At 36.3% G+C, this 16,236-nt stretch overlaps 1 protein-coding gene across 1 annotated transcript; it reads right to left on the reverse strand.

The window, feature by feature from the left end:
* Positions 1–10,887: 10,887 nt before the first annotated feature.
* Positions 10,888–15,910, reverse strand: LOC145092031 (trans-Golgi network-localized SYP41-interacting protein 1-like). Its single transcript, XM_079029904.1, has 8 exons — positions 15,489–15,910; positions 14,697–14,927; positions 12,412–14,613; positions 11,780–12,341; positions 11,623–11,699; positions 11,413–11,542; positions 11,251–11,338; positions 10,888–11,163 (listed from the first exon to the last, which is right to left on the reverse strand). Exons 1-8 carry the CDS (start codon positions 15,603–15,605, stop codon positions 11,061–11,063), a joined length of 3,510 nt encoding a protein of 1,169 aa, XP_078886030.1. The 5' UTR covers positions 15,606–15,910; the 3' UTR covers positions 10,888–11,060.
* Between the last annotated feature and the right edge of the window lie 326 nt (positions 15,911–16,236).

Below are 16,236 nucleotides of genomic sequence, written 5' to 3' on the forward strand. Positions count from 1 at the left end.
CATCTCTCATAAGGGACCTACCCTAAAGAATTTCATCGGGATTGACACTACTACTAAGGGGATTCCTCAGCCATATGTGTCCGTAAGGCAACCATGAGGGGATGGAGTACACCGGTGAACACATCGTTCACAAACACTTACAGGTTGCGAGCCTGCTAGCGTTCCACTAGACTTCCAAGAAAAGTTTGTGGTCATCATCCATACTCTGCTAGATGACTGGATCAATGTCAACATTGGGGCCTCTCATCATTTTATTTCACCAGGCACCAACTATTTCATCTACCCATGTTTTACCCAACATATTTGTAGATATAAAATACATACATAGTTCAGATCTGGAAAACAAAGTTTAAATCTTTCATACATCATAGATCTCAGAGTATAAAACATACATATATAGTTTAGATCTGAAAAGTTTAGATATGAAGTGAGAAAGTCTAGATCTGAAGGAAAAGGGGTTCGGATCTGGAAGAAAAGTTTAGATCTAAAAGAAAAAGAGGTTCCGATCCTTCATCCAGCATAAATCCCAAGTAAACAGATAATATATATATATATATATATATATATATATATATATATATATATATATATATATATATATATATATATATATATATATACACACACACAAATTGCACGTAATTTATATAAAATACTTCATATCTATGTGTAAGATGAATGTGACTATACACTCACCTGATACGGAGTGATTCGGACAACACTTCACTTCTTAAAATAGTATTCTCTAACAAAACCGGGAAGTTTGCTTCAAAACCGAACTTCGTGTGGGCAGAGTTTCAAACCGAAAAACTCTTTTTCTTGGAGACTCCGGGATCTACGAGGCTTTCTTCTAGAGCTAGAAAGGTTTCCTAGGCTTTAGGGGGGTTTAGGGAGGCTAGAGAGAGAAGATTTTGGAGTGAAGAAAGTGGCTACCCTCGGCCTCCTTTTATAGGCGAGGCCTCGGACGAACGCGGGGCGTACAGCTCGGCCATACACACGTGGCGAGATTTCGGTGGTGGTGTGTGGCTCATCTTGGACCACAGAAGACAGAAGTACGTTGGGCGTTCCGAGCTTCGTACGCGGGGCGTAATGCAAACGTTGGGCGTACCCCCTCGCACAGCCTTCGTGATTTCCCACTCCAACTTCAAAAATTCATATCTTTTGCGTATGAGCTTGGATTTTGACGTTCTTTATATCCACGCGTAGGCGGGACTGTACTCTACGACTTTCGTTTAGACTTCATCGTCTAATTCTTGACCAATTTTAAAATTAACGATATGAGAAGATTACACTACTAAACGACCGTGTAGAATTCATAAATTCTACATACGGACTCCATTTTCGACTGTCTTTTTATCGTTGAACTACTATTAACGAGACCTTCGATTCTCATTTAGGTTGTGTCGGCTAAAAACCGCTCGATCTAGTATTCGAACTTCGGGTTGTGTACTACCGATCCGAAACTTAGAAAAATCATAACTTCCTCATACGAAGTCAGATTTGGACGTTCTTTTTATGCACGCTCTCGGTTTAACGATCACTACGACTTTCTCTTAGATCGCTAGGGCTAAAAAGTCTTGTATCGTAAATTCACTATTTACGTCAAGCAGTGTCATGCCGGTTCTGTCGCGAAACTTTGACAGGCCATAACTTCTTTGTTATAACTCAGATTTTGGCATTCTTTATATCTCTGGAATCCTTGTCACGACCATTACAACCTTCAATCATCGATATCGGGTTTATCTAACATTTTATTTTTGACGCTTATATTATATTATTATAAACAAGTAATAAGCACACCAAAGCACATAATTCACATAATATTCAAGTAATTAATCTTATTAATTTAAAATGGGTTACAATGGTTGACCTAGACTATTACATCATAATTAATGCTTAGCCCCGAAACACGGACATTACACAGATCTTCTACAAAATACTTCCTCCATGTGAGGTGTTTTTGGGGGTTGAAGAACATAGCAATTTGGGGGGGTGGGGGGGGGGAGAGAGAGAGAGAGAGAGAGAGAGAGAGAGAGAGAGAGGAACAAAACTTTTTTGGACTAAAACTATAGAATTTTGACAACCACGTGGACTATTTTTGCAATTTTGTCTTTTATTTGCCCCTAAATTTTCATCATTATATATATATATATATATATATATATATATATATATATATATATATATATATATATATATATATATATTTCAATTTTATTTAAATTATGGCTCATCTGGTATTTTGTTTTAACATAAATAAAATGAAACGAAAAGGGAGCATCAACCTGAAATTACTTTTCCCTTTTGTCGACCTAATTTAAGATAATTATAATTTAGTGTGTTTTTCAATTTATATTAATTAAAGTTTCGATCTTTTTATATTTTTTTTCCTCTCTTAGGTTGGTAGATGTCATACCACACATACCATATTTTTGCACTGTGATGTCATCGTCATTTCATTTTTCCCTTGGTCCACAAAACTGATAGGCATAATACTACACCTTACCATACTTTTATATAACTTTAAATATATGTAAATAATATATCAATATTATACTATATTTGTATTGTAGGGAATTAAAAACCATAAATTTTGATATATTTTCAATAAACTTTGAATATATATATATATATATATATATATATATATATATATATATATATATATATATATATATATATATATATATATATATAATTTAATAATAACTAGGAAAATGCCCGTGCGTTGCACGGGTCATCCTTTTTAGAAAAATATGGCAGAAGAATATGGTAGACAAAAAAGGCAAAGAATAAAAAATTTAGCAACTTTTTAGAAAACATATGGGGAAAGTCTTAATGTTAAAAAGTTTGGTTGATAATAGAAGATGGACACAGTATCAAAATAGAAGAATGTTGGAAAATTGGAGGCTAATCTGTAAATGGATTAAAGAAACATAGCACCTTTGGGAAAATATAAAAAACATGAATGACGGAAGAATATGGTAGACGAAAATGACAAAGAATAAAAAAAGGGAGTTGAATTTAGCAACTTTTTAGAAAACATGTGGCGAAAGTCTGAATGTTAAGAAGTTCGGATTGATAATAGAAGATGGAAAAAGTATCAAAATAGAAGAATGTTGGAAAATGGGAGGCTAAGTTGTAAATGGATTAAGGAAACGAGCACTTTTTGGAAAATATAAAAAACATGAAAGGCAGTAGAATATAGTAGACGAAAATGACAAAGAATAAAGAAAATGGGTTGAATTTAGCAATTTTTTAGAAAACATGTAGCGAAAGTCTGAATGTTAAAAGTTTGAGTTGATAATAAAAGATGAAAAAAGTATCAAAATAAAAGAATGTTGGAAAATGAGAGTTATAAATGGATTAAAGAAACCAAGTACTTTTGGGGAAATCTAAAAAACATGTGAGAAAACTCAGAAATGAAGAAGGTCACTCTTTAAACATCACAAGCGGGTAAGGATGAGCAGCGGAACTGGATACCCGCTTTCGGAACCACAACCGTTGGTTCCATAATTTAAACCACCTTAAGCGGTTTTGGTTCGGGTTCTTATTTTTATGGACCCGCTTCCCGCTGTGTACCCGTCGGAACCGGTATATATATATATATATATATATATATATATATATATATATATATATATATATATATATATATATATATGGAAAAGTGAATATACCCTTAAGGGTATATAAGCTTAGGTATCCAAACTCACCATACTACGTCGTTTTGTATCATATATACATTGTAATTGTCCAATGTAAAGAAACTGAGAAAACATTCTATTCCATTGATTGATTATTGATCCTTCAACGTACAAGCATTAAAGAGATCCTTATAAACAGGATCAGATAAACTAGCTAGAAAATAGGCTAAAGATAAACATAGGAATAAACTAAACAATACGTGATTATCTAAATGGAATAATCTAGATGTGTAAAATAGATCCGTTACTCCCCCCTCAAGATGGAGCATGAAGATTATGAATGCCCAACTTGTCCGATAGAAATTTGAGACGATCTGATCCAAGTGGTGTGGTCAACAAATCAGCTAACTGGTCATGAGTCTTGATTTTGACAGGTGCAATCTCCTTAGACTCAACTCGTTCCTTAACAAAGTAACAGTCCATTTCCACGTGCTTTGTACGTTCGTGGAAAACAGGATTGTGTGCAATGTGACGAACAAATTCATTATCACACAAAAGGGGAGTGGGTTTGTCCAAAATAATGTCGAAATCAGCCAACAGCCAACGAATCCAGAGTATTTCACTAACTGTGACAGCCATTACACGGTATTCTGCTTCAGCGGAGGAGCGTGAAACAACAGATTGTTTCTTGGATTTCTAAGAGATTGGAGCACCCCCTAAGATCAAAAAAATATCATGTCCATGATCTCCGTGAGAAGGGGCATCCCAACCAATCAGATTCAATGTAAGCAGTGAGCTTAACGTCTCCTTCCTTTGGTAAAAGTATGCCTTGCCCCAAGGTGTTTTTCAGATATCGAAGAACTCGCATGGCTGCATCCCAATGGTTTTGGCGAGGATAAAAAAAAGTTGACTAAGCACGTTCATTGCGTAAGTTATGTCAGGCCTAGTGGCTTGGAGATAGAGAAGCCTACCAACAAGGCGTCGATAGGTGCTTGCATCTACCTTGTCAGCATCATCTCCTTTATCGAGCTTCAAATTTTGTTCCATAGGAAACCGACTAGGCCGACAGCCAAGCATGCCAGAATCTTTGAGCACATCAATGGTGTATTTACGTTGACTGAGTACTAGCCCTTCATTTGTGCGAGCTACTTCAATTCCCAAGAAGTATTTCAAAGTTCCAAGGTCTTTAATACTAAAATTCTTGTCAAGGCATGACTTCGTATCTGCTATCTTATTTCTATCATTCCCCACAATGATAACATCGTCAACATAAATGAGTGCTTCCACAAAGATATCTCCGTCTTTGTGAATAAAAAGCGAGTGATCAGCATGAGATTGTCGAAAAGCAAGATCTTGAAGGGTAGCAGTGAATTTTTTATACCAGTTTCGCAAGGCTTGTTTTAGGCCGTATAAGGACATCTTTAGCTTACATACACGTGTCTCATTATCTTTTCTGAAGCCTTGTGGTATTTTCATATAAATGTCTTCATCAAGATCGCCATGCAGAAATGCATTATTGACGTCTAATTGGGATATGATCCAATCACGCTTGACAGCTATGGTAAGCAAAACACGAACAGTGACGAGTTTAGCAACCGGGGCAAACGTGTCATGAAAGTCGACTCCTTCCATTTGTATGTAACCGTTTGCCACAAGGCATGCTTTGTATCGTTCCACCTCTCCATTCGGCTTATACTTCACTTTGTACACCCACTTAGAGTCTATAACTCTCTTATCTTTTGGCAGACTCGTAAGTTCCCAAGTGTTGTTTTGCTCAAGGGCTTCAATTTCCTTATGCATTGCCTTTTTCCATTGTTTGTCTCGAACTGCTTGATGAAAAAATTTAGTCTCATCGTTGGTGACCATGGCAGCTAAAAAGGATTTGTGAGATTGAGAATTTTTTTATAAGAGACATAATTGGTAAGAGGATGTACCGTAGAGGCGACTCGATGAATGACGGGTTGTGAATGATTTATCAAAGGGGGGAGTTGCACTTCATAGTCTTTACAACGGGTGGGTTGTGACCTGTTTCTGGTTTCTCTTTGCTGATCGGTGCTGATGGTTTACTGTCGGTGTTGTTGGTTTCACTGGCGGCGTGATGGTTCGTTGGTACAGAATTATCTTCAACTTCGCCAAAGACATCATTTACAACACTCGTCGTATGTTGGTTGTGGTCAGAATGACTTGTGGGGCTGTTGTCATCAATAAAACTTTCATGCATGGCAGTCTCGGATGATGAGTTTTGATCAGGGGTTATGATGATCTTATCAGCAAAGCGAAAAAGATCCTCACCGTCGGCTAGTGGTTGCATGTTTCCATGCATATGTTTCATGGGAAACTCGTTTTCAAGGAATCTCACGTCCCTTGATATCACTAACTTCTTGGTTTCCATGTCATAAATTTTATAACCTTTTATCCCTTGAGGGTACCCAAGGAATACTCCTTGTTTGCCTCGTGGTTCAAATTTATCTCCCCCAGTGTCGGTATTGTGATAGTAAGCCAAGCATCCAGAGACGCGCATATGATCATAATCTGGTGACTCATTGAAAAGAAGCTCATAGGGAGTGAGACCACGAAGTACCTTGGAGGGGAGTCGATTTATGACATAGGTAGCAGTCAATATGCACTCGCCCCAAAAGGTTTTCGGTAGGTTTGCTTGAAATAAAAAGGCACGGGCTGTTTCAAGCAAGTGTTGATGCTTGCATTCTACCACCCATTTTGTTGTGGGGTGTATGGACAAGTGGTTTCTAAAACAATGCCTTCCTTGGCATAGAAGTCAAACATTTTTTTTGAGATAAATTCTCCCCCGTTGTCACATCGTATCCGTTTTATGTCTTTCCCAAATTGTGTTTTGACCATTTCGTGAAAATTTATGAGATGTAAACCAACTTCATGTTTGTGTTTGATAAGAAAAGTCCATACTGATCGGCTAGTCATCAACTATTGTTAAAAAGTAGAGAGCCTTTGATACGGACGGGATACTATATTTTCCCCAAACATCACAATGTATAAGCTCAAAACAAGAAACAATTTTTATTTTACTAATGGGAAATGGCAACCTAGTGTGCTTAGCTTTAAAACAAGCATCACACATTTTAGTTTGGTTATTCCTAGAAACATCTCTAACAAAATTTAAATTCGAAATCTTCTTGGGTGATGGATGACCAAGTCTTTTGTGCCAAACCTCAAAATTTGTCACGAGAGCCTTCTTTTCCATTGCCCCCATTCGATACAATCCTCCAATGCAGTTACCCGCACCAATCAAGTCCCTCGTCACTAATTTCTGCACAACAAAGAAGTCAGGAAAGAAAGTACAACACAATTAAGGTTCCTTGCAAGTTTGTTAACAGATAACAAGTTGTAATTGAAATTAGGAACATGTAAGACGCCATCAATTTTGAGACTTCCTGGTAGGGTGTGTTCACCCTCACCCATGACGGGAACCTTATCGCCATTAGGGATGATGACAGGTGTTTCTTTGATGTTTGTGATTTTGTTATCAAGAAAGTCACTTCGATGGGTGATGTGCTCGGTTGCACCCGAGTCAACCACCCATCCATCATACGTGTTAATTCTACCTGCCAGATTAGCTTTAGGAGCCTCATCTTCTCGGAAGTGTGCAATAAAAAGACGATAATGTTCATCTGTTAACCCTGGTATAGGGTTGGGTCCAACTTCTACACAAGCTACTTTTTCCTTTGGTTTGTCTTTCTTTCCTGGCCACCGATCAGGGTAACTTATCTTCTTGAAGCACCCATCGCTTTTGTGTCCTTCTTTTCCACAAAAAGTGCATTTTTCTGCCTTTTCGCTACTCTGTTTCATGATTCGTTGTGCGCCTTTGTTAGCCGTCTGTGTGCTTTGAACCCCTTGTGTGGTGCGTGTTGCCTTCCTGTTCATCACGTTCACCTGGAAGGCTGTTGTTTTGCCAACTGATTTTCTGGATCCACCTGCGATTGCGCGTTGCTGTTCATCTTCAGCAACTAGGTGATACGTGGCCCCCAAGGAAGGTGGTGGCTTCATGGAAAGGATTTGGGTTCGGATGATGGAGAACTTCTCATCGATCCCCATAAGAAACTCATAAATTCTTTCTTTCTCCTTCACTTCATTCAATCTTCTTCCTATAGAGCAATTACACCCATCACAGGTACATCTTGGTGTTGGAAGAACGAGTTGCAGTTCATCCCATAGGGTTTTTAATTTCGTGTAGTAGGATGAAACCAAAGTCTCGTCCTGCCTTGTAGTGTTCAACGACTATTTTAGCTCATAAGGCCGTGGAGCACCTTCCTTCTCAAACCACTCTTCTAAGTCTTTCCAAATCTTGGCTAATGTATTAGCGTACCTTACACTGGTCTGGATGTCCCTCTCCATGGCTGTTGTCAGCCAACCCTTGACCATGGCATCTACACGCATCCATGTCATATGCATGGGGGATGCAGAATCTGGTTTGTTGATTGACCCATCGACAAACCCCTTTTTATTCTTGGCAAACAGAAAATTTATCATCTCCTGCCTCCATTCGTTGAAGTTGTTATCATTCAACACGTCATTAACCTGCATCTGTTTAGGGTAATCTGACGGATGAATGTAGTATGGGGAATTGACATGGATGGAGTTAGCATCGATGGGTTCTTCAGTCTTCTTGCTTGCCCCCGGATCATTGTCTTTCTCTTCTGTCATGGCGGCTTCCAATCTAGGTTTTCTTCAACAGATCAAGGCTCTGATACCATAAAGAAACTGAGAAAACATTATATTCCATTGATTGATTATTGATCCTTCAACGTACAAGCATTAAAGAGATCCTTATAAACAGGATCAGATAAACTAGCTAGAAAATAGGCTAAAGATAAACATAGGAATAAACTAAACAATACGTGATTATCTAAATGGAATAATCTAGATGTGTAAAATAGTTCCATTACAATGTTCTTATAATTCAACTTTTAACTTTTTTTACTTCCACAATTTTTATAAATTTCACATTTATCTTTCTCTTACATAATTTTCATTTTCAGCTATAATATATATATAGCTTAGTAGATGTTCGGCAAAAAGATGTGATATAAGAAAAAGATAATAATGAAATTTCAAAAATCTTGAAAGTAAATCAAGTTAAGGGTTGAAGTTTAAGAACATTATAATGAATATATCAAACAAAACAGGGTATTATAGTGAGTTTGGGTACCTAAGTTTATATACACTTAATGGTATATTCACTTCCCCCCCCCCCCCCCCCCCCCACACACACACACACACATATATATATATCACAATCGCAAACTTTATACGGTATTTCGAATAACATCATATAAAATTATAAAATTTAGAGTAATTTGTTTGAAACCGTTAAAGGTTTTAAGAAACATGCACACATTTTTTCATCATGTTTTCAAGCTACTAATATTTTATAATCATCATTTTTAAAACGCATCACATTACATATTGATGTTCTGGATAACTTTCTTGTAAATTTACAATAGATATTTTATAAGTTTTAAAAATTCAACAAATTTAACGAACCAGGTACCCAGTATTGAAACCACTACCCAGACGTTCCAGTTTCGATTCCAACATTTTAAGAACCACCGGTTCCAGTTCTGTATCCAGATAATTAGGACGAGTACCTGCCTACATTGATCCCTAGCAGTGAGACAAGAGGATCAGTGGGGTGTTTACAGCACACCGTGGTGACACGTTGCATACCGCAGTGTGCGGTATAGGGCCGACCCTATGTGTTATTAAGTTAAGTTAGGGCTTAGGGCCCCATTTTTTAAAGGGCCCCTCAATGTCGATATTTTTTCTTTCTCCGACTCTATTCGTTGATTACTGATACACATACGCCTCCTCAAAAATCAAATGCGACGTTCTGGCTTTTGTTCTTCTTCCTTTCTTCTCAGTTCTTGTTGTCGCTGATTGCCTGATTGACTAGATTGAATGGACTGATTATCGAGTTAGGCTTCTCCAATCTCGATTCTTGAACATTGTAAGACTGCGTGAACTATTGATTGTTGAAATACCCTCACTATTCTTCTTCCTTCTCCATTCTTGGATTCTCTAAGGCTGGACGGAGTGGGAGCGGAAAAGGGAGTGAGGGAAGTTTCCCTCACTCTTGAACACCACTCCTTGGGTGAGGAAAACATCCCATGAGAAAGAGGTGGGGGGAGGGAGTGCCGCACTCTCTCTGTCCATGCTATTGGACAAGTTTTTTTTTTAATTATTATCCTTTTTAATATTTATAAAATTATATACCTATCAAAAAATATAAAAAATATATTAAAATTCATGGTTTTTAATTTCCTACAAAATGAGTATAATATATGTATGAAATATATTTTTAAAAAAATATAAAGAAAATGGTGAGGGAAGTTTCCCACCCATTCCTTGAGTTTTAGATGAGGGAAAGAAAAGTGAGGGAAAAAGTGGTGTAACCCACAAAAAGTGAGGGAAACATCCCTCCCACACCCTCCGGTCTAATGAATTTCTCTGTCTCTCCATTGTTCAAAAATTTTAAATGCTTCATTGAACTAATTCAAGGTATGTGTTATCAATGTTTTTACTTGATTTTTTCATTATCGGACTATCTATTAACGTTAATAGCCGATTAGGGTTATTATTATTTTCCATTATCTGATTTTTTTCAATGTTCTTTGTTCATTGACTAATGTTCAATTTCTTTGTTTCTGTTTGATTTTTGTTTTTGAGTTGGTGTTTCCACACAGTTTTTGTATTGTTGGCTTGCTGCTTGATTTTTATGTTTCCCTTTGTAATTATAAAATCACGCAATTTGAGTTGCTATGTTTTTACATCACAGTATCACATCTAAGTAGAGTGTGTAATGTAATATGAAGCTAAAGAATGTTGGTTGTTGTCTTATTGGTTGATTTTTATATGCCTTGTTCATTGATTTATGTGTTTGTTTGTGCACATACTTCAGTTAAATAGAAAAAAAAAAAAAAAAAAAAAAAAAAAGACAACTTTTCACTTTTATGTTTTTATTATAGAACCGGGGTTGGAACAAGTTAGATCCCTAAAATTTTTCTAAACATATACTTAGTAAAAGCCAAAAGGCCCTAAACTTTTTGCACGCTTAGAGCCCCCAAACTTGTTGAGCCGCCCTTGGTGCGGTATAAGGTGCACTGTTGGGTCTTATTCACAAATTACACACCTTTCATTTCTTTTTAAATTTTCATCGTTTTGAAATATTATAAGTTTCATCATTTAAAACAGAGCTGCAAAGCGTGGATATTCCAACTAGTTTATTGCATTATTCAAGTCCTTCATGTGTTATGTTGTACATGAAGGATATATATATCTTATTCCAATTGTAACATTTATGTGTAAATGTTGATTGTGTCGAATCTTGTTATATACATATCTCTATGGTACAATGTACAAGCTGATCTCCGTTATTACTGGTCATAAAAGAGTGGTCACAAGCCATAAATGCAACACAACCCAATAAGCTATAAGACCCAACCTTGCCCTTGGCCTACTCATCAAAGCACCCCCACCTGAAACCCTATACACATACAAAAAGTCAAAAACTAACACATTTCAAATTAACTGCATTTTTTTTTACTAAGTTAGTTAAAAGTAATTTATTTACCACATTCCATCAAGCCTATCTGCAACCATCTTCATCTTCCCTTGTGTTGGCACAAGACCAGATGTATGCAACGACTTGAATATATGACCTAAAAACACCAAAGTTTCAAACACATTTCAACACTTTAAGTAAATGAATAACGGAATTTTTTTAGGATCATACCTTTGTCTTGAACAGTTTCTTGTTTATCAATTAAATTGTCAGACTCTTGATCGATGTTGAGGGCAAGATGGTCATTTGATCCCCTACGTGAACTTCTCACCAAAGACATGCTCCGTTTCCCAATTGATACCTGAATATAAAATTACTTTATATAAATAAATAAAAGATGGTAATAAAACATGAAAGATTCATAAATGCAAAAATACATACTGGATCTTCAACTTCTGATATCTCTGACTGTGGAGCTAATGGAGATGCTTCAGTCGGACCTTTTTTATTTTCAGCCTCTGAAAAACAGTTGAATATTGTTAAGATGTTTATATTAAATGGAAACATATCTAAAATACATATATTCATTAAACTGTACCATGATCTTTGGCAAATTCAGTTAGTTGCTTAGATAACTCTGCTTCTCTTCTATTCCACTCATCTTCTTTTGCCTGGAAATCTTGTAATTTAATGCCCATTTCGCCCCTCATGGTTTGAGATGCTTCTAACTCGGTTTCCATCTTAGAAACTCTGTGTTGTAACATGTCATTTTCTTCTTTGACTTTGTCATATATTGACCTGGTTTTCTCTAATTCAGACTGCAATTCTTTTATTTCGGTGGAGATTAATAACATTTTTTCCTCCTGTACTTGTTTATCAATCTGCAAATCATCAACATTTTTTTGCAAAGTTTTTGTGTGTTCAAGTGTAATCGGCATAATGTTGTTTATTGCCTCCAGTTTTGTTAACAAGGATGTAGTTAGCTCATCAATGAATGTAGAGAACCGGATAAATTCATCAGTGAGAATCTGGTTTCTTAAATTTAACTTTTCCAAAGTCTTTCCTGCATATGATTTAATATTCGCAGCATCTGCTTCATTGCTATTAGTTGTCTCAGTGTTGAGAACATTGTTGAAAAGAGTTGATAACTGGAATCTTTCCTGCAAAAAACAAGTCTCATAAAGAGCTGAACAAAAACCATATTTATATTGTGAGGATATAATTTGTTACCTCAATATCAGGATAATCTTGAAGCTCTTCTGAATCTAAATAACCCTTCATATCTTTAAGATAATGGTCCATTTTTATAAAGGTTTCAAACTTTTTCTCATTACTTTGCTTGAACAAGATCAACAAAGTTTCATCTTTCAATAACATTTGAAGATTTTCAAGAAAGCTCGAGAGCTCAGAAGGCCAATCATCTGTCTTGCATGTCAACTCTTCCCTGAGGTTTGAAATTTCTTGTTCAGCATTCTTCTTTTCTTCAAGAAGATTGGAAACAGAGTTGTTGGCCTTCAGCAATGTGTCTTCTAATGTTTTGATAGTTTCAGAGGCATCCATGAACTTATGCTCATGATATGCAGCTTCATCTTTCAGCTTCTTTATTTCACTTTCTAATAAATTTATGTTATTTTGTGTCGTCTCATTTGCATGAGAAAACTGAGACATATGTGTCTGTAACTGAGACACTGTATCCTCAAGTGACTTTATAGTTCTGCAGGATTCCTCCTTTGCATTGTGTAATTCCTCTTCAATACGAGTTTTTAGATTTTCCAATTTTATCTTTTCTTCATTTAACTGAGACATGTTTTTTTCTGAAATAGATAATGCATCTTCAAGGGATTTTGTGGTTTTCAGGGCTTCATTTTTTACATCTCTCAACTCCTGTTCTACTTGTGCCTTTGAAACCTGGCATTCATTTACATATGCTGCACACAACTTCACCTTTTCAACTGGATCGTTTATATCATTTGGAAGAACAATCGCATTAGTTGCATCAATTACCTGTTGTAATATGGTATTGCTCTCAACTAAGAATTGCTCAATTTGATCCCTTTCTTCTTTTGAATGTAGGAGATCAGATTCCAGCTTTATTATCCGTTCCACATCACTTGACAACTTACTAATCTGATCTTCTTGATTTTTCAATTCAAGGTTTAATGCCTCAATATGAGCATTCTTTTCAGCTATTTGCTTCTTCATTATCTCACGCTCTTGAACCAAACCTTTACCCTTTTTAACTGCCATTGATAACTTTTCCTTCAATAAACCAACTTTATCCTCGGATCTTTGAAGATCAATTTTCAGACATCCATTCGTATCCTTTAACACACAAAGTTCTTCAGAAACCTCAGCTATCTTACTCGAGCATTTATCCAGCTCCAACCCATCCATCTTCTCTTTCTTGACAAAATCTTCAAACTTGTGTGTCATATCTGCAAACTCATCTTCAAGATACTTCTTCTCCAGAGCTTCTATCAACAGTGATACTGTTAGGCGATCGATTTTCACACTTTCAGCCTCTTTCATTGTGTTAATTTCATCTTGTAGCTTAAAAGATTGGTCTTTCAGTGAATTAGCTAAAGTTTCAAACTGTAGCATCTCGTTTTTTCTTAACTCAGCAGCCTCCAGGGCACTTGACTTCTCTTGCAATTCAAGTAAACATTTCTCTAATTCACTTGTCTTTTCTACAACTGCTTGCTTCAATGAGTCACGTTGTTGAACCAAAGACTTCCCTTTGGTCACAGCCAGGTTAAGCTTTTCTCTTGTATTACTATACCTTGTCTTCTCTACTTCAACTTCCCCTTTCAGCCTTCCAATCTCTGAATTCAACATCTTAATGGCTTCTCTACCTCTCTCAAAATGTTCCATCAGTTTCCTGTATTCATCTTCTATATGACTACTTTTATGGGTCAACTCAAGTTCTTTCCTTTTCAGCTCTGTCAAACACTGGTTAAGCATCTCAATTTCTGAAAGGAAGTGATTTTGGTTTCCAATTAAAAGGGAGATACTTTTTTCAAGATGTAACATTTTATCACTAACAGATGTATGCACAGATTCTTCTACACCAAGGGCATGTGCAAGTGAAGATAAAATTCTATCTGTTGTGGTCTCAACAGAGGAGTATTCAAAGATCTTTACATTAAGATCATTGATTTCTTTATCTTTTGTGTCTATAGTGGCATAGAGTTCTCTGACTGTGTGCTCAGTCTGTGATTGTTCACCTAAAGCAAGCTCAATAAACCTAGAGCAGTCAAAGATCATCTCATGCAGAGGCCACAAAGACTTGTCATCACCCACTGCTGCTGCTGCTGCAAGTTCATAAGTAAACAGAGCACCATCTTTTCCATCAATCAATGGATGTTTCTTGATAAGAATCTTCAGCTTATGGCGGAGATTAGTCAATTCTGTCATCAACTGCTGTCTTTCTTCCTGCAAGAAAAGCTTAGTTAGTCAATGCAAGTCAAAAAGACTTCTACAGAGTAAAAGGTAGTAGACATTAGTCACATTACAACCTGATAATGGTGTGGCAAGATTTGATGTTCACTGTCAAATAAACTATGTTGATGATCTTCAGAAACTACTTCTTCTGCTTCCTGACTTTCATCAAAATCAGTCCTTCCATCATAGGAAAGTAAGTCATCTGGACAATCTACAAACTCTTCATTGCCCCCATCATCAGTCATTCTTAAATCACTTGACTCATCTTGTACAGCATCTACTCTTGTTACCACTACCCCATCATCCTGCGCAAGAAGATTAAATTGTAGTTTGATAATAAGTTCAATGTACTGAGTCAATTATGCATCATTTAAACTACTAAAATAACTTGCCAACAAACCAATAGTGTGAAATTATCAAACTTAATGACAATTTATAGATCACCTAAAGCTTCACGATAATTATTAGTACTGAATTGCATAACTATACCAAGGACTCCTCCGTTCCCAAACATAGAGAGATATAATATTGACTTTTGAAGTCAAATTTCATACTTTTTTAAATGATATGCATGGTCTTACAAATTCAAGATCAAGAGTTTCTCACTAGTAAACCTATGGGAAGTTTCATCGTTTGTCAAATGATTCTGATAAATTTTCTGAATTCGAGTAGAACTGTTCAAGTGGACATCAAAAGTCAATATGGTTTCTATTTCAACCAGAATATCCCTGTCTTGTTTTTTTGTTTCTGGATAGGAGGGAGAACAATGCTCATAATAAGTCATTTGCGCAGCTTAAGGAGGGATTGCTATTCAGTTGTGAACAGCTGAAATAAAATTGTCTACAATTAGTAAAGACTAAAATTACCTGAATAATTGCGCTACCATCCATTGAAGCCGAATTAATCGACTCTACATGAACAAATCCACTCTCTCCAGCTGTCGGACTTCCCGTAACGTGCTCCAAATCACTATCCTCTTCCATATCTACCGATTATTATAGAAATCGGTTCGATTCGCAAACACAAATACACACACATAAGAATAAAATACTTCTGGGTTCCTTCAGTATGTGTATTTGATATATACGGTCGCAAAAAATGGAGATTGTAGGGTTTCGTGTTGTTAATTTGGCGTAGAGGACGATCGACGATTTTGCGCGGTGTGCGTTACACACTATACTTGCCCGCTCAGTCAGAAAACCTAAATACGACGTCGTAAGGTTCTTCTGACGAGGACAGTTGGACGTTGGCCGCTGGTGCCGCCGATCAATATTATTTGTTTTAAAAAGGAAAATCGTCAAAAATAATCCTTGTTGCTTCCATAAAAGAGTAATTTGCAAAAGGAAAATGGTCAAAAATAATCCTTGTTGCTTTCACAAAAGAGTAAATTACATGAATGAAAGGGTAATTTGCACGTTTGGTCTCTAACTTATTTTTTTAACTCTGAAAGTCCTTACAATTTGTTTTTGTTACGCGTTTGGTCTCTGTCTTACCTAAAAACACTATTTTGCCCTTAATTTTTTTTTAATTAAATAAATACACCACAACCCCACCCCATCACCTTACCTTACATACCCATCATTTTTTCCTATTTAAATAATAGTTTCTTTAGTT

Source organism: Lactuca serriola, chromosome 3, assembly GCF_051521515.1.
Source record: "Lactuca serriola cultivar US96UC23 chromosome 3, Lser_US96UC23_V15, whole genome shotgun sequence".
NCBI lineage: Eukaryota > Viridiplantae > Streptophyta > Magnoliopsida > Asterales > Asteraceae > Lactuca > Lactuca serriola.